Raw genomic sequence first — 22,936 nt, forward strand, 5'->3', positions numbered from 1 at the left:
GGTAGACAGATACTGGGCTAGATGGACCTTTGGTCTGACCCGGTATGGCCTTATGTTCTTATGTTAAGGCAGGGCCAGACCCACCCCAGCTCCCGCTCGGCTGGGTGGAATCAGACCCTCTGGGTTCCCTGTGCTGGGGAAACGGTTTCTACACCAAGTACTAGACTGGGCATCACCCCCAGAACCTCGTGAATCCCCAGGTCAAGGGTCAAGCTGAGCTGGGACCCAGTCACGGGGCTGAGCACTGACTCCCCTGGCAATGCAGAGTGAAGGTGCTGCCTGAAATCCCCTTAACTCTGCCCTGGACCCATAGATGCTGGAACTAGCAGTGCAGGGGGGTGCGGCTTGAAGTGGTTTCCATTATATCCAGGGTTTACAGTGGCTCTCAGCTCCCCTATACACATTGTTCCAGCACCGCTGCCTGGATCGCAGCCCAGCCTTGGCCTGATGTGGTCTGGGCTGTGCAGGATGGACACACGGAGTTATAGACTCAGGGGCAGCACAGTGCAGCCCAGAGAACCCAGGAGGGGACCCAGGACTCCTGGGTTCTAGCTGCAGCTCTGGGAGGGGCTGTTAGAGGGCTTCCCCTTCACCCCCTCCCTCAGTTCCTGTCGCGCAGACAGAAAGCAGAAGACCAGAAGTCTGAAGTGCAGGCAATGCCACGGTTACTGGGGTTAGTTCCCAGCTCTGACAGCGCCTGTGTCCCCGCTCCCCATTTCCCACCTCCTCCTTCTTAGTAGGCCCAAATATACCTGCAAGGCACGGCCCTAGTCCCACCTCTTACAACCTATGGTCATGTTCCGTTTTGGAGGGTGGTGAGTTGGGGTCTTCGTCCCACCCCTTTGGTACCCCCTGGGAGGGGCAAGGAGTTGAGGCAGCCTTCAAGTGTGGGCTTGTATATTACCCTCCCCCCATGCCCAGTAACACTTTAACTGCTCTTATCTAGTCCCATTATACTCACAAACCCAGCGGGTTTAGGCAAAAGCTGCAGTTACAGTGGCTGTCTTTGTTCACACGTATTAGTAGAACTGTAGATCCAAAACCCACCAGGGAAGCCAAACTCAAAGTCCTATCTCAGGCGAAACTACAGACCTGGATCCTACATTGACACTAATACTCCTAACACGCCACCTCTTTTCTTCTGGGACCCACCTTCCCAGGTGTCCCGGGAAAAGCATCGGCCGTATGGCGGCACATTTCCTGATAGCGCCAGGTATCAAGATGCCATGTGTCAGTGCTCCATCTGCCCCACTGCTCCCTGGGTGCCCTGCACCTTCCCTCGTACCGACATACTGCAAGTATTTTCCAATCAGTGTGTCAGACTCCTCATAGTGATGGGTCCGAGCAGCTTGGGTTTGGGTCGTCTGTTATGCTTTGAGTGGAGGGCCTCTTACATTATTCATATGTGACAATCAGTGGTTGTCCGCCTGAACCACTGCAGCCTACATTGCAAGATTATATTAAAATGATGTTTAAAATTAAAAAAAACAGTACAGAGTTTAAATGTAGAAGTTTTTGGTTATCAGAGAATAACAGACAGCTTATCAAGAGGTGCGAAGTTGGGTTTAAGATCAGGTAGCATACAGAATACATGAACTGCAATATCCCCGACTGGGGGTAAAAGGTTAATGGGTCAAAGTACAGACATTGAGATGAGGGTACGTTGGTCATAGAACGGCTACGTTTGGGTGTGGGGTATAATGGGTGGATACGATGAGGATTGACCCTCATTTGGTGAGAGTTCAGTGAGTTTACGGTTCCAGTTCATATGGTCCAAAGGACAAAGTCTCTCAGTCCCTTTCTCGTAGTCGATGCAGGATGTGGCTCCGGCTCAGGGTACTGTTGGTGGCCGGTGATGTGTTTGGTGGAGGTGTCCCTGGACCGTCGGATGGTGTCTGCGAGTAGGACACTTAACAAAGAAGCCAATAGCCAGGATAATCCACAGTAAGATTGTGAGCCCTGACCATTGTAATACAGTCCAAGATCCAGGCCACCCCCAGGAACACTGCAGCTGCTCCTCCTCCGACAGGGTTCACATCCTTTTCACACCACTCTGGAGAATGTCGTTTAAATGTGGCCAGTTGCTGGCAGCTGCAGCGAGCTGCCTCTGCAGAGTTCCTGGGCTCTTGTTCAGATCTTGGACACCAGATATTCCCAGAGAAAGGGAGTATTTACATTCCCAGCAAGACACCCCATTCACCATATATACCCCCCCCATGGCCCCATTTGCAACAGGCCCTTAATTCTACTCCTCCGTGGCCCTTGAGGAGGGACCCATCCAAATACGTTCTCTGGACAAACACTTAACTGACTGTGTGTCCATTTTACACCATTCCATCCACCCCATTTAGCCCCCCGTGGTTCCCCGCCAGCTCCTCCCTTTCTCATTACTCCCATAGGGCTCATGGGGACCCACCTCAGTTGCTGCCCCATTCTAGGATACCAGGGTAACTATTACACAGGTGCCAGCCCCACAGTTGAGCTTTTTCTATTCCCAAACACACCTCCCCCCGGGTTCGCCTTCAAAAGCCACTCCCCACCCACGTCACGAGGTCCCCTGGCCATGGGGTTAACCTCAGGTTCACCTCCGCCGCCCTCTTCCCCAGCCTGTCGCAATCGCAGCCAGTTGCTGTGCCAGTAGCTCATCGATTTGTTGCTGAAGTTTTACAGTTTGGCTTATCAATTGCTTAGTTACCCAACTGGTCCCTAAATTCCACACACCCGACCCCGTGGTTGCTGCTGCCACAAATCCCTTTTCCAGTAATAAATCCATGGGTGTCCCCTCACCCACCACTGAAATTGCTGCTTCAACCCTTCTATGGATGTGCTGCAGCTGGGGTGTACCCAGCAGGGCCGGCTCCAGGCACCAGCCGACCAAGCACATGCTTGGGGCAGCACCACGTAAGGGGCGGCTAGTCTTCGGGTGGCGGGGCAGCATTCGGGGGGGGGGGGGGGTTGGTTTGGCGAGGCGGCGCTCCAGGGTTTCTGTTTGTTTGTTGCGGCCAGGCGGTGCTTGGCAGTTGTTTGTTTCTGCAGGGCGGGCCAGCGCTGGGGGGATTGTTTCGGCGGGGTGGCACGGCGCTCGGGATGGGGGGTTGTTTCAGCAGGACAACGCTTTTTTTTTTTTTTTTTTTTTTTTTGGCTTGGGGCAGCAAAAAAGTTAGAGCCGGCCCTGGTACCCGGTCCACTCACCATTCTCTAGGGTGTGCCACCCCCTCCGTGTTATGGATGGGAAAGACCCATTGAAAAGTGCTGGTTGCACCTGCTTCCACAGTGGCTTCCACACCTTTGCCCAACAGGGGGGTATTTCCAGCTCCAGGCTGCAGCCAGCTTAAATCCAGATTTTCCCACCTTGGCATCCATATTACCTGTAGGGTTACATTCTGCAAAGTGGTTACATTATCACAGAGCCGGCGTCCCAGGGGAGACGTTATCCCCATTGTGATGTGTCCGTAACAACTGCACACCCAGGGATTTTCCTCTGTGCAGGTACCCTTATGATTACCCATGGTAACATCACATCCAAATTGTGGGACCCCATCACCCAAACACCCCAGGAGACCAGAGGGTTATATGGTTTTTGGGCCCTCTGTGACAAGCCACATGTTCTGATGATTGGGTTTCCCACTGTCATCGATCATGGCATAGCCTAGGGAATACCAGGCAATATGTCCTGATCCATTTGACATTTTTCACTGAGGTGTGATGCCCCCTCCCCTTCAATCCATACACCACATACTGACAGTGCCAAATTCCCAGGGGGAGAGGAGGAGGGAAATGAGAGGCGCATCTTCCTAGGACAAATCCTTAAAGTCCTCATTTGTCTCATAACCACAACTTGGGGGTGTCGCTGTCCGTATGTGTAGAGGAGCGGACTCACCCCTGCGGCGCCTCCTGCTGGTTTCTCCTGGGAATTAGCTTGGTTCCAGCTCCGGAGCGCCCTCTGCAGGCCGGTGATCCGCCTGTCCTCTGGCCCCCGTGTCCCTCCCTGGACCCAGTGTCCTTTTACATGGGGTGCTGCCCCCTGCCAGTAACCCCTTTCTCTCAGGGTCTCCCATCCCTGGGAAACCCCCACCCTCTATCCCCACCTCACCTCAGTGTATGGCTACTGCCAGTCCTTGTCTAGCCCACACACACTGGGGCAGGCTGCAGTATCAGCCACTCATCACTGGCAAGGTTGGGTTTGGGCCTGCTGCCTTGGCCTGCCCCTGGGCTGCCCTCTGCAACCCCCAGTACCTGTTAGCCCAATGCTAGGCCGCAGCCTGGGGCTTTCCAGGCTGGAGCTCCCCAGCTCCTCTGCCTTTCCCCAGCCCTGCTTCACTCAGGTACCTTGAGTCTAGCCCCCTGCAGCCAGACTCATCTCCCTCTATAGCAGTTTCTATGGAGTTTTAGTGGCGCTGTTTGTTTTTAATTTAAAAGAACAAAACCAACCCAATTCATCTTAAACCTACAAACAGGATTTTACAAGCCATGAGTGCTGGTTTAGGTCCTTATAACCTCACATAATTACCACACACACACACACACACACTATTTTTTGCCCAACACCCCTCGCACTGCTTTCATTATTTTTACACAACTGTACCCAGATTACATTCCCCTCTTGTACAATCGGAGACAGTCACGTTTCAATGGAAACCCCTTATAATCCTTCAGCGATTTTGATTAAATTATATTTACAAGCCATTCCTGTGGGAAAAGGGCCCATTTTCCTTCAGAATAGCTGTAAAGGCTCCTGGGGACAAAAAAAACCCCATAGTGGTAGTAGTAGCCACCTGACTCCCTTGTATAATTTGTTTAACTACCAGGGTTCCACCCCATGTGACTGTACCAAGTTGCCCGTATATTTACATTTACATAACTGAGTTTTATTATCAAACTGCAAATTCCCTTCTTGTAACACCACACCTGTTACCTTTTAACATTTCCACAACTCCCAAGCCTTTACTCCCCTCCAAACACTGTCCTTTTAATTTCTGCAAAAGCTTCTTGTAAGTGATCGTCAATCACTTACTTCTGCATTCAATTAAGGTGGCACATTTTGCCAGCAAGGACTTAGCCACCAAGTACACCCTGTGACACACCTGCCTCGCCCTGTGCTTCCTTTACCTTGAATTGTTTTTAAAGGTAGCAAAACAGTTTTGGGCCCCACACTACAAGCAGGATGTGGATAAATTGGAGAGAGTCCAGTGAAGGGCAACAAAAATGATCAGGGGGCTGGAGCACATGACTTATGAGGAGAGGCTGAGGGAACTGGGATTGTTTAGCCTGCAGAAGAGAAGAATGAGGGGGGATTTGATAGCTGCTTTCAACTACCTGAAAGGGGGTTCCAAAGAGGATGGATCTAGACTGTTCTCAGTGGCAGCAGATGACAGAACAAGGAGCAATGGTCTCAAGTTGCAGAGGGGGAGGTTTAGGTTGGATATTAGGAAACACTATTTCACTAGGAGGGTGGTGAAGCACTGGAATGGGTTACCTAGGGAGGTGGTGGAGTCTCCTTCCTTAGAGGTTTTTAAGGTCAGGCTTGACAAAGCCCTGGCTGGGATGATTTAGTTGGGTTTGGTCCTGCTCTGAGCAGGGGGTTGGACTAGATACCTCCTGAGGTCCCTTCCAACCCTGAGATTCTATGATTTGCCTCTTAGTAAGAAACTCTTTGTTCACACGTATTAGTAAAAATGTAGATCTGCCCTATGGGTGCCCATGAGTGGGTGCTGCCCCCTGCTGGTCACACAACCCAGCCCAGTGAGGCAGCCTCAGGGGGTATGTCAAGGTTCCTTCCCCACTCTGAACTTTAGGGTACAGATGTGGGGACCTGCATGAGAACCCCTAAGCTGAATTACCAGCTTAGATCTGGTTGCTGCCACCTCCCAAATTGTTAATCAGTCATTTGGGAAACTCTGTCTACCTCCCTCACAGAATATCTCCCTCCCCAATACTATAACCCTTCCCTGGGTAGCTTTGAGAGAGTGCGCCACCAATTCCCTGGTGAACACCAATCCAAACCCTTGGATTTTAAAACAAGGGGAAAAAACCCAATCTTTAAAAGAAGGCTTTTAATTAAAGAAAGAAAGGTAAAAATCATCTCTGTAAAATCAGGATGGAAAATAACTTTACAGGGTCATCAGATTCATAGAGCCCAGAGGAACCCCCTCAGCCTTAGGTTCAAAGTTACAGCAAACACAGGTAAACTCTTTAGCAAAAGGAACGTTTACAAGCTGAGAAAACAAAGATAAAACTAACAGGCCTTGCCTGGCTGTTACTTACAAGTCTGAAATATGAGAGACTGGTTCAGAAAGATTTGGAGAGCCTGGATTGATGTCTGGTCCCTCTTAGACCCAAGAGCGAAAACCACCCAAAACAAAGAGCACAAACAAAAGCCTTTCCCTACCCCACCCCCAAGATTTGAAAGTATCTTGTTTCTGTTGACTGTGAACCGCTTTCCGCTGGTGCACTAGGTGGTATTTCAGGCTCTAGCTGAGCCTCTTGGGTAGGGTTATCTGCTGCTTCTGCCAGTTCAGGCTCACTGGTGCCCTCTGGCGTTGGAGTTGTAAATGGGTTTGCAAGCGCTGGACTCAGTGTTGGCAACGGTTCTGGTGCTGGCTGCTTTGCCAGTTCCAGGACTGGCTTTGGCTGGTCTCTGGAATTGGATCCACTACGGCTGTTGCAGCTGTTGGCAGGGGATCCAGTTCCACCAGCTGTCTGGGTCTCTGGTAACACAGGCAGGGCCCTGGTGGATGGCTCAGGAACAGGGCTAGGTATATGAAAGCTGGCTTAGCCTGGCTGTGGGTGACCCTTCCCACCCTCTTGGCTAGCTTCACATGGTTGGCCAAATCTTTCCCCAGAAGCATGGGAATGGGATAATCATCATAGATGGCAAAAGTCCCCATTCCTGACCAGCCCTTGTACTGGACAGGCAAGTTGGCTGTAGGCAAGTTTAAAGAGTTTGACATGAAGGGTTGAATTGTCACCAGGGCTTCTGGGTTGATGAATTTGGGGTCCACTAGGGATTGGTGGATAGCTGACACTTGTGCTCCAGTGTCCCTCCACATGATAATCTTCTTCCCGCCCACACTCACAGTTTCCCTTTGCTCTGAGGGTACCTGGGAGGCATCTGGGTCTGTGGACCTTGGGTGTGACTCTGGCATAATGAACTGCAGTCGGTTGGGGTTCTTGGTGCAATTGGCCTTCACACGCCCCAGCTCATTACATTTGAAACATCGCCCAGCTGACTGGTCACTGGGGCAAGGTGCAGGGCCAGTGCAACCATTTAAGTGAACTAGGCGGTCACCTAGGGCAGCAACCGCGGTGGCTGGATCTTCGGCCGCCCCTGTCGCCGCCGGCATTTAGGCAGAGGGAACTGGGGCAGGGGAGCACAGGGAGGGGCACCTGCAGCAAGTAAGGGGGGGGAGGCCGCACCAGCGGAACTCCCTGCCCCAGCTCACCCCTGCCCCGCCTCCTCCCCAGCACACGGTGGCTGCTTCACTTCTCCCGCCTCCCAGGCTTGTGGCACCAATCAGCTTAGGCACCATAAGCCTTGGAGGGGGGAGAAGTGAAGCAGCGAGGGTGTGCTCGGGGTGCCTCAGGGTGGGGAGCTGCCGCAGGGGAGGGGATGCCTCAGGGTGGATAGGGGGAGCAGCCATGGTGGGGCACCTCAGGGCAGGGGCAGCGCAAGGTAGAAGTTTCACCTAGGGCATGAAACATCCTTGCACCAGCCCTGGCGAGGTGGGTTGCAGGAGATGGGTGGTGGGGTGATAAGGTGTCTGGGGTTTTCCTTGGGATGGAGGTGAGGCCTTGGGTTGCCCCGGTGATAGGGTTTTGTTTTGGGTTGCCCTGTCTGGTATTTGCCCCAACTACTACTAGTTTCTTCTTTTCTGCCACCTCCACCCATTTGGCTCCAATCTCCCCCGCCTTGGTTACAGTTTTGGGCTTCCCATCTAGGATGTACCTTTCTATTTCCTCAGGAAAACCCTCTAGGAACTGCTCCATTTGCCCTAGGAAAGACAGCTCTTCTGGAGATTTAACGCTTGATCCTGATATCCAGGCATCCCAATTTTTTTCCAATGTGGTAGGCGTGCCAGGAAAATGCCTCATCAGGTTTCCACTTTAGGGCTCTGAACCACTGAGGGGCATGCTCGGGTGTTAGCACCATTCTGATTCTGGCCTTGTTTTTAAAAAGTTCATAACTGTTCATGTGTTCCTTAGGCATTTCAGCCACCACCTCTGCTAAGGGTCCACTGAGCTGCGGCCTCAGCTCACATGTACTGGTCTGTAGAGATGCTGTACCCAAGGCAGGCCCTTTTGAAGTTTTCTAAGAAGGCCTCTGTATCATCGCCTGCCTTGTAGGTGGGGAATTTTCTGGGATGGGAAGCGGTACCTGGAGAGGGGTTGCTAGGGCTGTCTGGTATATCCTGCCTAGCCCTTACTAACTCTAGTTCATGCTTCATCTCTTTCCTTCTGCTCCATAGCTCCCCTGTGGGCAGCCTCCTCCCTCTCCATCAGTCTTGTGTTCATTTGCTCGCACTGTGGCTTCCAGTCTGGCCAGCTCTAGTTTATTAGAGGCGTCACTGGTACTTATTTTCCTGCTTTCTTTTGCTAGGTCACACCCCCTCTGCAGTTCACTGAAACTGGGATGCACCCAGCTCAGGGCTGCTTAGTTAAAACTCACTATACCAGAGAGGTAGAGAAAAAACCCAAAAAAACTCCACAATTCAGCTTGTAAGTTCTTTTTACCAGCTGCTTGCTCACAGCTTGAAACCTTCCTTAACAAAGACCCTTGTTAAGGAACGCAACACCTCTGCCTTCAGCTCTGCTTTCTAAGCAGCTAAAAAGAATCTTATGACTTTTGGTTTAAAATGATCCCACCGCTCTGACACCCTGTCAAGGTTCCTTCCCCACTCTGAACTTTAGGGTACAGATGTGGGTACCTGCATGATAAGCCCTAAGCTTAATTACCAGCTTAGATCTGGTTGCTGCCACCACCCAAACTGTTAATCAGTCATTTGGGAAACTCTGTCTACCTCCCCCCCAGAATATCTCCCTCCCCAATACTATAACCCTTCCCTGGGTAGCCTTGAGAGACTCCTCCACCAATTCCCTGGGGAACATTGAGCCAAATCCTTTGATCTTAAAACAAGAAAAAAAAATCAATCAGGTTCTTTAAAAGAAGGCTTTTAATTAAAGAAAGGTAAAAATCATCTCTGTAAAATCAGGATGGAAAATAACTTTACAGGGTCATCAGATTCATAGAGCCCAGAGGAACCCCCTCAGCCTTAGGTTCAAAGTTACAGCAAACAGAGGTAAACTCTTTAGCAAAAGGAACATTTACGAATTGAGAAAACAAAGATAAAACTAACAGGCCTTGCCTGGCTGTTACTTACAAGTTTGAAAGAAGAGAGACTTGTGCAGAAAGATTTGGAGAACATGGATTGATGTCTGGTCCCTCTTAGTCCCAAGAGCGAAAACCACCCAAAACAAAGAGCACAAACAAAAGCCTTTCCCTACGCCACCCCCAAGATTTGAAAGTATCTTGTCCCCTTATTGGTCCTTTGAGTCAGGTGTCAGCCAGGTGACCTGAGCTTCTTAACCCTTTACAGGTAAAAAAGGATTTTGGTGTCTCTGGCCAGTCGGGATTTTATAGTATTGTACACAGGAGGGCTGTTACTGTGCCCTGGGAGATAGGTAAGAGCAGCAGCATGTGGGTGGCACAGGGCCGGTGTATTGCAGGTGCAGATGTGGCAGGCGCGAGGCCGTCAGTCCCAGGGGAAGGTCATGCCCAGACCCTGCATCCGCTCCCGGTAAACGGTGTCGAATCGCTGGCTCTGTGCCTCCGAGAGATGGTTCCTCCAGTCACCGCAGATCCCTGCGGACCACAGGGAACATAGTCTAGGGTGCCCCTCACTCCCTACCCCCAGCCCTGCCCCTGCAAGCTCTACCCACACCCCTCATGCCTGACCTGAAGCCCCCTACTTCCTGGCCCTGCCTCACGCAGCTCTGCTGGTGCCCCTCAGCCCCAACTTACAGCCCCTGCTAGCCCAGGCCTGGACTCACCTTTCCTCAGGAGCCCCCCATGCTGGTGTTTCATGTACTCATCCCTCAGCTGGGAGAAGTTGGACATTTTGTTCCCCTTCATGCTCTGGAAGGAGGCGTTCTCCACCACCGCGGCCACTTGCTCCTCACTCAGCTCCTTCCCCAGGAAGTGGCAGATTCTCCGCACGCTGTCCCACGGGTCCTGGGGAGACACTCACTGCCGTGAAGGGTGGGATCGGGGGTTCCTCAGTTTCCCCACCCAGCAGGTTCTGCTCCCCACTGGGTCCAGACAAACTGGTACCTCTGAGGGCCCTGGCCACAAGCTACGTCGGCTGCCTGGGGCGGGGTTAAGTGTGAGCGCGGCCCCCAGGGGGCGGGATTATCCCTACCTGCTGCAGCTCCTCGTAGGTGATGGAGAAGAAGTTCTCTTTGCCCTTCAGCCCCATCCAGCCGGTGACGTGGTCGAACCAGGAGCCATAGGGCACTGTGCAGGGGAGAGTGGCACAGTGACTCCAGAGCTGGCACCACCCGGCCCCTCCACCCTGGTCTGCTGGGGACTGCAGGGGCCTGGGACCCCTGGGTTCTATCCTGGCACTGGGAGGAGAGGCGGGGCTGGAGGTCAGCAATGTTTGCAGACCCCTGGTTGTGCTGCAGCTGTTTGGGGAGGGGGGCTCTGAGCTGTGCCAGGTCCTGGGCAAAGGGCTGCTCAGAGCTGGCTGGGGATGCACAAACTCGAAGCACTTGTGACTTGCTTGGAACCCAGGCGTCCGGATCCAGAGTGCCCCCCCCCCCCACCTCCGAGTGCTGCTCACAGTTCCCGCTCAGGAAGTCCTCGAGGAAGGAGTCCAGTGAGCCAGGGTCCCTGAAGAGGTGCACCAGCTTGGAGAAGTGGTACAGCGAGACCAGGACGTCCTTGGGGCAGCGCAGGGTGTAGATGATCTGGGGGGAGGAGAGGGGGGGTCACTACCAATCAGGGGAGGGGGATGCCAAGTGAACCCAGCAATTAGCCACCCACCCCGGGCCGTCACCTCCCCACCCTCTCTGGAGGGAGAAGGATTCGCCGCACCCCGCTGCCTGCTCCTTCGCTGTAACTCACACCCAGCAGCAACCCTGGATTCACCCCCCTCCCGACACACAGCCCTGTCGGTGCCCCTCAATCCCGACCCGCAGCCCCTGCTCCCCTGCCTCTCACCTTGGCCTTGGAGCGCTGCAGGGACTTGGGGAAGAGCTGGACAGGGAGGTGGGAGCAGAGCAGCCGGGGCGGGGGGTATTTCAGGGCAACCTCCAGCCCCGGCACATTCTCCACCCAGGGCGCCCGCTCCCAGTTCAGCACGCTGCGCACCCAGCTGGGGTCCCCGCCACAACGGATCAGACTCAGAATCTCCAGCATCCAGTTAGTGCCTGGGGATGAAAGGGTTAATGGGCCTGAAACAACCCCTCAACCTGCTAGGTCCCCCTCTGCTCCCAGAGCCAGGGAGAGAACCCAGGAGTCCTGGCTCCCAGACCTTCTGCTTGAACCCACCAGACTCCCCTTCCCAGATCTGGGGATCGGACCCAGCAGTCCTGGTTCCCAACCCCCACACCACATTTACTGAGATGCTAAAAATCAACTTTTTTTCATAGAATCTCAGGGTTGGAAGTGACCTCAGGAGGTATCTAGTCCAACCCCCTGAGCAAAGCAGGACTAATTTCCAACTAAATCATCCCAGCCAGGGCTTTGTCAAGCCGGGCCTCAAAAACCCCTCTGTGTCAGGGGTCTCCTGGCGCTGCCAGCGGCTCTGGGGGAAGCCTGTGATCAGAGCACATCTGCCGAGAGCCAGCCTAGCACCAGGTGGGCGAGTTGGACCCCCAGGGAGCAGCCTGCTTGGTCTCCCTCTGGGCTGGAGCCATGTGAGCCCAGGCTCAGACATCTAGGAAATGAGGTCGTGTGATGTTGCAACCTTCCAGCTTTGGTGTTTCCATCTAATGTCAGGATCTCACCCACACACCCACCTTACCTGACTTGGGGTAGGTGATGTTGAAGACGTCGTCATCCCGCACCTGGAATTCGTTCTCCACGTAGCTCAGTACCTCAAGGGAGTAATCCAGGCGTGGGAACTGCATCCCCTTGTAGATGAAGTACTTATGTGCCATGGCAAGGCTGGGACAGAGACAGACCTCCCAGCGTCAGTGCTATCCCCTGTGTGACACTAGGGGACATTGTGCTGCAGGGGGCAGGGCGGGGGGCTCAGTAGGGGCGCTGTGGTGCAGGGACAGGGCAGAGGCTCAGCAGGGGGCACCATACTTCAGGGTGAGGGTGTTACTTGGCTGTCCCACCCCAGAGCCAGCTGCATCTCAGCACTGGTTGAGCCGATTCCTTGGCATGTTCCCAGAATGACTCTAGGGCCTGTGCTGGTGGCTGCGGCTGGGAGAACAGCCCCGGGCCTCTGGTGGGAGCCCGCTCTTGGGCTATGCAATAGGCCCAGGCACTCTGCTCTCCCGGCGTCCTCCCCAGCTAGGCTTGGGCCCAGGCAGGGCTGGTGCCATTCAGCCTCTGGAGGCTCTGTTGGGCGCGCCCTGGCCAGCAGGGACCTTTGGACCTGGGGAGAGCTGGTGCCTTTAATCCCCCAGGGCCTGTCATCTGGGGCAGCTCCCTGTCCCAGGCAGGTCCCTGTGCCCCTTCCCAGCTGGGTCAGGTGCCCGGGGTCTGGTGTGGGAGTGGAGGGGGCAGGTGTGGGGCAGATCCTGTCATTCACCCCCATGGAGGGGCTGCTTTCATTGTAGCCCATCATTAGCCCACCTGAGTCACCCCCCCTCCCTGCTCCACATCAGCCCCTCCATGGGGGACTGGGAGTTCAGGCCCCGTGGCCCATTCAGCATCTCCCCGGGGGGCACTGATTGGTGCCTGTTGTGGGTTTGCAGATGTCTCCACCCTAGGGATACAGCTGATCCCTGCACTGCCTCTGCCTGAGCCTGCCAGGCCCTGCCCTGGGACCAGATCCCAGCTGGCTGCACCCTCTGTGTCCCATTCCCCATCCCATGGGGCCAGCCAGGCCCTGCCCTGGGGCTGGATCAGAGCTGGGGCATCCTGGGGAAACACACCCTTGGGCGGGGAAAGGGTCAGGCTAGGGACCCTTGTGGATGGGGCAGGAGCTGGGAGGGGATTTGAGAAGGGCCCTGCCGGGTCAGCCCAGGGTCCACCCAGCCTGGGATCCTGTCTGACAACGCTCCCCGAGCTGCAGTCACGGGGTGACCCTGCCGGCTTCTGCTGGTGAGAGGTGTAGGGACCCCCAGAGCCTGGGGCTACATCCTGCCCAGTGGCCAGCAAAGGTCCTGTCCTTCAGGCGCTCACCCCGTGCGCCCTTGAACCGGTTACACCAGCCCAGCCAGGGAGGGGCACAGGTTGGCGGTGGGCCGGGCGAAGGGGAGATTCCTTAGCTTTGTCGGGCAACCCCTGGTCCTTGTGTTACGTGTCCCTAGTCACGATCTCCACCCCAGGCAGGAGTCAGAGACGCCCATCACCCCCGCGCAGCTGCCTCTGCTCCAAGCGGAGTCGTCCCAGGCTAGAATCTCCCCCGCCCCCACGGAAGCTCTGACACCCCCCTCAGCATGTTTCTGCCCCGTTTGCAACCCCCTCTACCCACCAAATGCCGCCAGCACTGCAGGCAGTGTTCCCGGTGAGGGCGCACCTGGAGCTGAGCTAAGCAATTTGCTGTCTACTGGCCACCAGGCTTCCTGCTCCTCAGGGACTGAACCAGCCTGCTGGTTAGAAAGCTGCTTCTCCCCGTGCTTCACACCCAGCCCAGAGTCCACTTTTCCCCCTTCCTCCACCCCGCTAGGCTCCAAAGTGCAGATTTGAATGGATCCTTCTGCCCCTACCCAACCCCACTGCGGTCACAGGCCAATCCCCCTCTTGCTGCCCTGGTGTAGGAGCTGAGACTCGCCGGCTCAGCACAGCAGCGCCACTCGCTGGTGATCCTGGGAATTAGCTCCGTTTCAGCCCCGAACACCCACTGCAGGCTGGTGGCTCACCTGCCTCAGGCCCCATGTCCCACCTGTACCCCAGGCCCCTGCAGTGCCCCCACTCTGGGTCTCCCCTCCCAGGGGAGCCCCCAACCCTCTAGCCCCACCTTGCCTCAGTGGCTACAGCCAGTCATCATCTAGCCCTGCTCACTGGGGCAGACGGCAGGCTGTAAACCACTCAGCACTGCTGGGGGGTGGGGGCTGGACCAGCTGCCTCTGCCTAACCCCAGGCTGCACCTCTGCAACCCCAGTACCTGTTTGGGCCTTAGCAAGGCCTCAGCCTGGGGATGGGATGTGCCGTGCCAGGTCCTTCTCTCCCAAGAGCTAGAGTGAAACTGACCCACTTCCCGGCTCACAGCCCTTTTATAGGGCCAGTTGTCTCCTACCTGGGTGTGGCCCCAGCTGTGGCGGCTTCCCCCAATTGGCCTGTTCTTGGCTCTCAGCCCCAGCCCTCGCCAAGGGCTGGTTTTAACCCTTTCAGGGCCGCAGCGAGGTCACTGCCTGCTACAGTCGGTGTAAATCAGGAGTGATCCAATTGCAGTGACGGGGCCAGTTCCCTTCTCCCTACCCCAGTGTAAATCAGGAGTGATCCCATTGCACTCACTAGAGCTTCCCCCACCGCAGCCCCTTGGGGTGGCTCTGGATTTGCCCCCAGCTTGGGCAGCGACTCTGAATGCTGGGAAGGGGCCAGGATCTCCTCAGGGGAGCAGGGAGCTCTGGGCTGGGAATTCCCAGGCACTCGCCCCACCTCCCACAGGTCTGGTCTGGGTTGCCTCTGTCCCAGGCTCCGGCCCAGCTCCTGCCTCCCCACCCTGGCACCAGCATTAACCCTTCGGTGCCCAACCTGCTACAGCTCTGTCCTCCCGCACCGCACTCGGCCCCCAGGATTTCTGTTGCTTTCTTCCCCCTCCCCACACCCTCCACCTCCTGGCCCCCAGGTGTGTGGTAGTTCCACTGCCCGGGGGGAGGGTGGCAGAAAAGGCGGGGGAAGGGGAGCTAGGCAGGGGCCGGGGAAGGGGCAGTGTGGGCCTGGGGCGGGCCGGGGGGCTGCACTGGGGGTGGAATCGGGAGGTCTCTGTTTAGTAGTTTTTTCTTAACCCAGGAAATAACGCCAGGACTTGGTGGTGCCCCATCCCAGCTCAGACCCCCTCCCCTGGCTCCCAGCCCCCCATCCACAGCCAAGCTCCTTCCCCGGCTCCCAGCCCCCTCCTGCTGCTCTGAGACCTACAACCATGTCCCAGGCCCCTCCTCCCTGTCCCGGCTCACAATCCCCTCCACCGCTCCCCCTGCTTCCAGCCCCAAAATCACAGCTCAGGCCCCTCCTCTTCCCTACCCTGCTCTCAGCCCCCTAATCACAGCCCAGCCCTGCTCCATGTCAGCCCCTCCATGGGGAACTGGGAGTTCAGGCCCCGTGGCCCATTCAGCATCTCCCCGGGGGGCACTGATTGGTGCCTGTTGTGGGTTTGCAGATGTCTCCACCCTAGGGATACAGCTGATCCCTGCACTGCCTCTGCCTGAGCCTGCCAGGGACCAGATCCCAGCTGGCTGCACCCTCTGTGTCCCATTCCCCATCCCATGGGGCCAGCCAGGCCCTGTCCTGGGGCTGGATCAGAGCTGGGGCATCCTGGGGGAACACACCCTTGGGCGGGGAAAGGGTCAGGCTAGGGACCCTTGTGGATGGGGCAGGAGCTGGGAGGGGATTTGAGAAGGGCCCTGCCGGGTCAGCCCAGGGTCCACCCAGCCTGGGATCCTGTCTGACAACGCTCCCCGAGCTGCAGTCACGGGGTGACCCTGCCGGCTTCTGCTGGTGAGAGGTGCAGGGACCCCCAGAGCCTGGGGCTACATCCTGCCCAGTGGCCAGCAAAGGTCCTGTCCTTCAGGCGCTCACCCCGTGCGCCCTTGAACCGGTTACACCAGCCCAGCCAGGGAGGGGCACAGGTCGGCGGTGAGCCGGGCAAAGGGGAGATTCCTTAGCTTTGTCGGGCAACCCCTGGTCCTTGTGTTACGTGTCCCTAGTCACGGTCTCCACCCCAGGCAGGAGTCAGAGACGCCCATCACCCCCGCGCAGCCGCCTCTCCTCCAAGCAGAGCCGTCCCAGGCTAGAATCTCCCCCCTCCCTCCCACGGAAGCTCTGACACCCCCCTCAGCATTTTTCTGCCCCTTTTGCAACCCCCTGTACCCCCTGGGAGATGGGGCAGCCAGCAGTGCAGGCAGTGTTCCCGGTGAGGGCGCACCTGGAGCCGAGCCAGCTAGTCCCCGACTGGCCACCAGGCTTCCTGCTCCTCAGGGACTGAACCAGCCTGCTGGGTTTAGAGCTGCTTCTCCCGTGCTTCACACCCAGCCCAGAGTCCACTTTTCCCCCTTCCTCCACCCCGCTAGGCTCCAAAGTGCAGATTTGAATGGATCCTTCTGCCCCCCCCAACCCCACTGCAGTCACAGGCCAATCCCCATCTTGCTGCCCTGGTGTAGGAGCTGAGACTCGCCGGTTCAGCACAGCAGTGGCACTCGCTGGTGATCCTGGGAATTAGCTCCGTTTCAGCCCCGAACACCCACTGCAGGCTGGTGGCTCACCTGCCTCAGGCCCCATGTCCCACCTGTACCCCAGGCCCTTGCAGTGCCCCCACTCTGGGTCTCCCCTCCCAGGGGAGCCCCCAACCCTCTAGCCCCATCTTGCCTCAGTGGCTACGGCCAGTCATCATCTAGTCCTGCTCACTGGGGCAGACGGCAGGCTGTAAACCACTCAGCACTGCTGGGGGGTGGACCAGCTGCCTCTGCTAACCCTGGGCTGCACCTCTGCAACCCCAGTACCTGTTTGGGCCTTAGCAAGGCCTCAGCCTGGGGATGGGATGTGCCGTGCCAGGTCCTTCTCTCCCAAGAGCTAGAGTGAAACTGACCCAGGTCCTGGCTCACAGCCCTTTTATAGGGCCAGTTGTCTCCTACCTGGGTGTGGCCCCAGCTGTGGCGGCTTCCCCCCAATTGGCCTGTTCTTGGCTCTCAGCCCCAGCCCTCGCCAAGGGCTGGTTTTAACCCTTTCAGGGCCGCAGCAAGGTCACTGCCTGCTACAGTCGGTGTAAATCAGGAGTGATCCCATTGCAGTGACGGGGCCAGTTCCCCTCTCGCTACCCCAGTGTAAATCAGGAGTGATCCCATTGCAGTCACTACAGCTCCCCCCCACCGCAGCCCCTTGGGGTGGCTCTGGATTTGCCCCCAGCTTGGGCAGCGACTCTGGATGCTGGGAAGGGGCCAAGATCTCCTCGGGGGAGCAGGGGGCTCTGGGCTGGGAATTCCCAGGCACTCGCCCCAGCTCCCACAGGTCCGGTCTGGGTTGCCTCTGTCCCAGGCTCCGGCCCAGCTCCTGCCTCCCCACCCTGGCACCAGCATTAACCCTTCGGTGCCCAACCTGCTACAGCTCTGTCCTCCCGCACCGCACTCGGCACCCAGGATTTCTGTTGCTTTCTTCCCCCTCCCCACACCCTCCACCTCCTGGCCCCCAGGTGTGTGGTAGTTCCACCGCCCGGGGGGAGGGGGGCAGAAAAGGCGGGGGAAGGGGAGCTAGGCAGGGGCCGGGGAAGGGGCAGTGTGGGCCTGGGGCGGGCCGGGGGGCTGCACCGGGGGTGGAATCGGGACGTCTCTGTTTAGTAGGATTTTCTTAACCCAGGAAATAACGCCAGGACTTGGTGGTGCCCCATCCCAGCTCAGACCCCCTCCCCTGGCTCCCAGCCCCCCATCCACGGCCAAGCTCCTTCCCCGGCTCCCAGCCCCCTCCTGCTGCTCTGAGACCTACAACCATGTCCCAGGCCTCTCCCAGCTCACAATCCCCTCCACTGCTCCCCCTGCTTCCAGCCCCAAAATCACAGCTCAGGCCCCTCCTCTTCCCTACCCTGCTCTCAGCCCCCTAATCACAGCCCAGCCCCCTTCTCCCTACCCAGCTTCCAGCCCCTCCCCCACAGCTCACCCCCCCCACTACTCCCTACCCAGATTCCAGCTGCCCTCCCGCTTCCTATGTTCAAAGACAAAGACAGGTGCAGTAGAACAGCTGGTGCAACAAGTGTGTTCTCCGCGCCTTGGCATGTTAGTGCCCTGGTGTAAATCAGGAGTAACTCCACTGGAGTCACTGGAGTCGATCTCCCGCTCGTCACCCCGACTTTTAGCTCACCCTCGCTGCCCCCACCTCCACTCTTCTGCCCATGGCTGGGCCCATCCATCCCCAGGACTGAGGAACCGCCCCTCCCCCCAAAGGCTGTCCTGAGAACTCAAAGGGTTAAGGCAGGGCCAGACCCACCCCAGCTCCCGCTCAGCTGGGTGGAATCAGACCCTCTGGGTTCCCCGTGCTGGGGAAACGGCTCCTACGCCAAGTACTAGACTGGGCATCGCCCCCAGAGCCCTGTGAATCCCCAGGTCAAGGGTCAAGCTGAGCTGAGACACAGTCACAGGGCTGAGCACTGACTCTCCTGGCAATGCAGAGTGAAGGTGCTGCCTGAAATCCCCTTAACTCTGCCCTGGATCCATAGGTGCTGGAACTAGCAGTGCAGGGGTGCTGCCGCGACCGCCCTTCCCTCCCAGTCCCCGTCCCACCCCCACGGCTTGAAGTGGTTTCCATCATATCCAGGGTTCAATGGCTCTCAGCACCCCCACGATACAAATTGTTCCAGCACCGCTGCCTAGATCCCAGCCCAGCCTTGGCCCGATGTGCTCTGCGCTGTACAGGATGGACACATGGCGTTATAGAGGCAGAGGCAGCACCGTGCAGCCCAGGAGTGGGACCCAGGATTCCTGGGTTGTATCCTCAGTTCTGGGCAAGGAGTGGGGTTTACGGCTTAGAGTGTGGGGCTGGGAGCCAGGACTCCTGGGTTCTAGCCTGGCCTCTGCTCAAGCCTCCTTGTGAGTTTGTGCACGTTCCTTCACCTCCGTCTCTCAGTGGCCCCCTCTCTGCAACGGGGCTGCTGCACAGAATGCCGGGAGAGCGAGCATGACCCTGCCCCAGGTGAGCACCACACAGCGTGCGTAAGAGGCCAAAGAATGATACAATTCCCTGACAACAAGCTGAGATGACACCCATGCAACTGGAGAGCAGGTGCTGAAGGGTTACGGTTCTGCCAAGCAGGACTGTGGGAGGTTCGGGAGGGTGCAGGTGGCCACATGGCAGCCGGTGTGGTGTTGGGGGGCTTGATTGGCTGGGGGAGGGATTTGTCTCTGGGCTGCCTGGGGGCTCCCCCCAGGTGTGTAATGATGGAAAGAGGTGCATGGGGGATGCCGGGTGCCTCATTTCACCTCAGCCTTGTGTCAGGAGTGGGGCCGGAGGGGCTGGGCAGCAGTGAGCTGGGAGAGGCGCACGGCCTGTGAGTTGTGGGTTGGGTGTCAGGGTCTGTTCTACGATTTTAATGACCATGGAAGCTGGCGGCCCAGGCACTGCCATGCCCAGGGCCTAAGCCGCACACGGCGCTTGTCCAGAGCACTTCTTGTCATGGGTAGGGAAACTGAGGCACGGGGCAAAGCCATAACTCGGCCAAGCTCACCCAGCGTCCCTCCCGCAGCCTGGGCGAAAGTGTGACAAAGTGGGGGGCTTTCCCTTGCTATGTTGTATGTGAGCCTGTGAGTCTTACTGTTTTGTATGAATACTGTGTGTGCCTCAGTTTCCCCATGTATTGCATCAGTGCCTAGGTGGTGGGAATAAGGGGGCCTGACTTTTGCTGAAGCCCTCAGGACAAATGAAGAGGCTCCAGCTGCCTGCACATAAGTGATGGCTGATGCCTTTCGTAACCTGAGACCCAGGAGGGGGATGTGACCAGGTGACACTTTGCCAGGGAAGGGTGTGTCGGAGGCTGGGCCCCTGGAAGCTGGACAGTCTGTTGTTGGGGACTCACGGGGAGGAGTCCAGGGCATCCAGCCCAGGGTCCCCCCCAAAATGGACTTTGCTGAAAGTCACTGATTCCTGTGCTAACAAGTTCTGTCCTACACTGTGTTCCTGTCAGGTAATAAACCTTTTGTTTTACGTTGGCTGGGAGTCACAGCTGGCTGCAGAGTGGGGTTGCAGGGCCCTCTGGCTTCCCCAGGGGTCCCGTCCAGGTGGAACCGCGAAGGAGAAGTGTACAGGGATGCTGGATGCTCCAAGGTCAGACCAGGAAGGCCAAAGCCAAGGAGGAGAGGACTAACTCAGTGGGAGAAACATTGACCTGCTTAAACCCAGAGTTGTGAGTTCAATCCTTGAGGGGGCCATTTAGGGAGCTGGGGTAAAAATCTGTCTGGGGATTGATCCTGCTTTGATACCTCCTGAGGTCCCTTCCAACCCTGATAGTCTGTGATTGTGAGACTTTTTGCCCTGGGTAGCGTCCCCTGAAGGGAGTTGCCACCTCAGAGTCCTGGCTGGCTTCATACAGAGCAGCTCCAGAGCAACAGACCTTCACAGAGAGTGATTAACCTTTGATCTGGTCAGTGGGGGAGTCTGCAGGGGGAATTCAGTCCAGACGGGGTGGTGGTTTTCTAACCACGGCTCTAGGAATGATTGTGGGACGGTTCTGTGGCCTGCGTGAGGCCGGGGGGTCGCACTAGCTGATCCCATCGGGCCCTGCTGGCCTTCCACTCTATAAAGGCAGATGAGGTGAGCCAGGCTAGCCCTGTATTACAGCAGAGCCGAGGACACGAGCTGAGCGAAGTGCAGGACGGTCGGTGCCATGGCAAAGCTGTCTCAGCGCCCGGCTGCCTGGCAGGTGGAAACTTGGGACAGCTGCCCACCTCCGTCCCCAGGCCACAGCGACGCAGCCCTGGGCACCCTGGCAGCCAAGGCCTTCGCTGCCAGGGTTGGTGACAGGGCCGCCCAGAGGATTCAGGGGGCCTGGGGTCTTCCCGCCGCCGAATTGCCGCCGAAGACCCGGCACTTCGGCAGCGGGTCCCGGGGCAGAAGGACCCCCCGCCACGGGTCTTCGGGGCACTTCAGTGGCGAGTCCTGTGGCGGAAGGACCCCCTGCTGCCGAATTGCCACCGAAGACCCAGAACAGAAGAAGCTCTGGGGCCCGGGGCCTGCGAGAGTTTTCCGGGGCTCCCGGAGCGAGTGAAGGACCCCGCTCCAGGGGTCCCGAAAAACTCTCGTGGGGGCCCCTGTGGGGCCCAGAGCCTGGGGCAAATTGACCCACTTGCCCACCCCCCCCCAGGCAGCCCTGGTTGGTGATCTCCCAACCAAATGTGCTCTGGAGTGTGGGGGGAGGGGGGGTACAGAGTACCAGACGTGTCTCTAATCAAAATGGTGTTTATTTCTCATTGCAGCGATCACTGTGCAAACATATACAACAGGAGAAACTCGCCCCCAAGGCATGGGGGAGAGGAGCTAATGCAATACGCTATGTACAGGCAGCCCCCACCCCCAGCGGATTGTGCAGGGAGCAGCCGGGTGAAAAATTACAGCTTGGGCTCTGCCACCTGAGCCACAACACGCCGGTGTCACCCGCTGGGCAGGGCTGGGGATTAGCAACAGATTAGGGGGTGCGGGGGGGATCTGTGAGAATTTGTGTAGCAGGGATGCAGGAGGGTGTGTGAGGGTGTGTGTGTCCCCCTGCTGGAGGGGATGGGCCCTGCTCTATGTGCACATTCACCTCTCTAAGCCAAGCTGTTCCCTCTGCCCTCCCCCATCCCTGCTATGGGGCTCCCAGCCCACGTCCACTCCCTTGACCAATGCCCCGACCGGCCGAGCAGGCTGTGTGCCAGCCAGCCCGGGGCTCGCTGCACTATGTCCCTCCATACACTGCAGGGGGCTCAGCCTGGGGCCCCGCATGGATGCAAGGGGAGCCCTGGTCCCTTCCCAGCCCCCCGGGACCCATTGCTGGGGCAGGCGATCACAGGAGGTGGGAGCAGTGCTGCCCATGGGAGCGCTATGGGGTGGGGGGGGATTTGCTGTTGGCAACCCTGGACTCGGTGCTGGGAGGGAGGCTCCCAGCCCCTGGAGGTGTGTGCGCCCCTGAGAAGGGGGCAGCCCGGCAGGGGTGAGCAGCCCCTCCCTGTGGGGCCCTGCTGGGGCAGGGGGAAGCTCTGTCCTGGTTTGGGGCATCAGCTCTGGCCCCAGGTGTCCAGCAGCCCCCAGGGCTGTGTATTGGGTCAGGGTCTATTCCACCCCACAAAGGGCTTTGTCTCAGCCCCCCCCGGGCTGTGCCCTGGTTCCTCCCAGGCTGCGGGTCAGGGTCTAATCCCACCAACCACAGGGCTGAGCTGCTGGCACTGGGGCACCCCAGGCTGATGGGGCTGCTCTTGCCCAGAACTGCAGGGGTTAAAGCCAGGTAGCTCCACCCTGGTTGGCTGATGCACAGCAGAGGGTGTGGCCTATGCAGTCACGCCCACCACTGTTAACCAATCACAGAGAAGCTCTTCTCCAGCCCCTCCCCCCCCGCCTTGCCACAGGATGAAGAACTCTAGCAGGCCATGGAGCAGCCCTATTGGTAGCTGGGCTCTAGCAGAAAGAACCCATTGGTGGGTGCAGGCTTAAAGGGCTGGCGCTTCAAATCCCCCCATTGGTAGGTGGGATCTTAAGGGGCCGGTTCTGTATTATGATAGGTGGATCTTCAAGTCCACCATTGGTGGGTGGAGGTTTAAAGGGCCACACTGCACTGTGATAGGTGGATCCTCCCCAGCCCCCCACCCACACTCTCATTCCAGTAATGCAGACAAGGCGCCGTGGGGTCAGAGGTCGAAGGTTGTCAGGTCGCCAAGTCCAGTGGGTCATACAGGAACATCTGCCCCTGGTGGCTGGAATGGAGGGGGCGGCGTCTGTCTGGCGTGGGGGGCGAGGGGAGGGCTGGCGCCGGCGGGGTGGCATAACTCCATTGCGCGGGAACCTGGGCAGCAGGGGTCAGAGCTGGGAAACGATCCCGCTGGCCAGGGAGTGAGTCTGCAGAGAGAGAGACGGGCATCAGGGGCTGGCACA

General features: G+C 57.6%; 2 protein-coding genes across 6 annotated transcripts in view; both read right to left on the reverse strand.

Annotated features, from left to right (window-relative positions):
* Positions 1-9,533: 9,533 nt before the first annotated feature.
* LOC120390290 (sulfotransferase 2B1-like) lies at positions 9,534-16,886 on the reverse strand. 2 transcript variants are annotated; one of them, XM_039512829.1, is made up of 7 exons: positions 16,837-16,886; positions 12,024-12,166; positions 11,219-11,427; positions 10,839-10,965; positions 10,416-10,510; positions 10,048-10,228; positions 9,534-9,859 (listed from the first exon to the last, which is right to left on the reverse strand). In XM_039512829.1, the coding sequence occupies exons 2-7, from the start codon at positions 12,157-12,159 to the stop codon at positions 9,750-9,752; spliced, it is 858 nt and encodes a 285-aa protein (XP_039368763.1). In that variant the 5' UTR covers positions 12,160-12,166; positions 16,837-16,886; the 3' UTR covers positions 9,534-9,749. The 2 variants fall into 2 exon arrangements, with proteins under 2 accessions (XP_039368763.1, XP_039368764.1); XM_039512830.1 differs by lacking the exon at positions 16,837-16,886 and adding an exon at positions 14,283-14,369.
* Positions 16,887-21,255: 4,369 nt separating this feature from the next.
* Positions 21,256-22,936, reverse strand: part of HPN (hepsin) — a 32,191-nt gene continuing 30,510 nt past the window's right edge. For all 4 annotated transcript variants that reach the window (XM_039512271.1, XM_039512270.1, XM_039512269.1 and 1 more), the window contains one exon: positions 21,256-22,900. In XM_039512271.1, coding sequence (XP_039368205.1) covers positions 22,862-22,900 — 39 coding nt within the window. In that variant the 3' untranslated portion in view covers positions 21,256-22,861. The remainder of the gene's footprint in view (positions 22,901-22,936) is intronic.

The sequence above is a fragment of the Mauremys reevesii genome, linkage group 24 (genome assembly GCF_016161935.1).
Source record: "Mauremys reevesii isolate NIE-2019 linkage group 24, ASM1616193v1, whole genome shotgun sequence".
Lineage (NCBI taxonomy): Eukaryota > Metazoa > Chordata > Testudines > Geoemydidae > Mauremys > Mauremys reevesii.

Coding starts and splice junctions, on each gene's coding strand:
- LOC120390290 (XM_039512829.1), bottom strand. CDS start 12,159: ATGGCACATAAGTACTTCATCTACAAGGGGATGCAGTTCCCACGCCTG. Junction 11,428..12,023: donor CATCACCTACCCCAAGTCAG/GTAAGGTGGGTG, acceptor TTTCATCCCCAG/GCACTAACTGGATGCTGGAG. Junction 10,229..10,415: donor CCTACGAGGAGCTGCAGCAG/GTAGGGATAATC, acceptor GTGTCTCCCCAG/GACCCGTGGGACAGCGTGCG.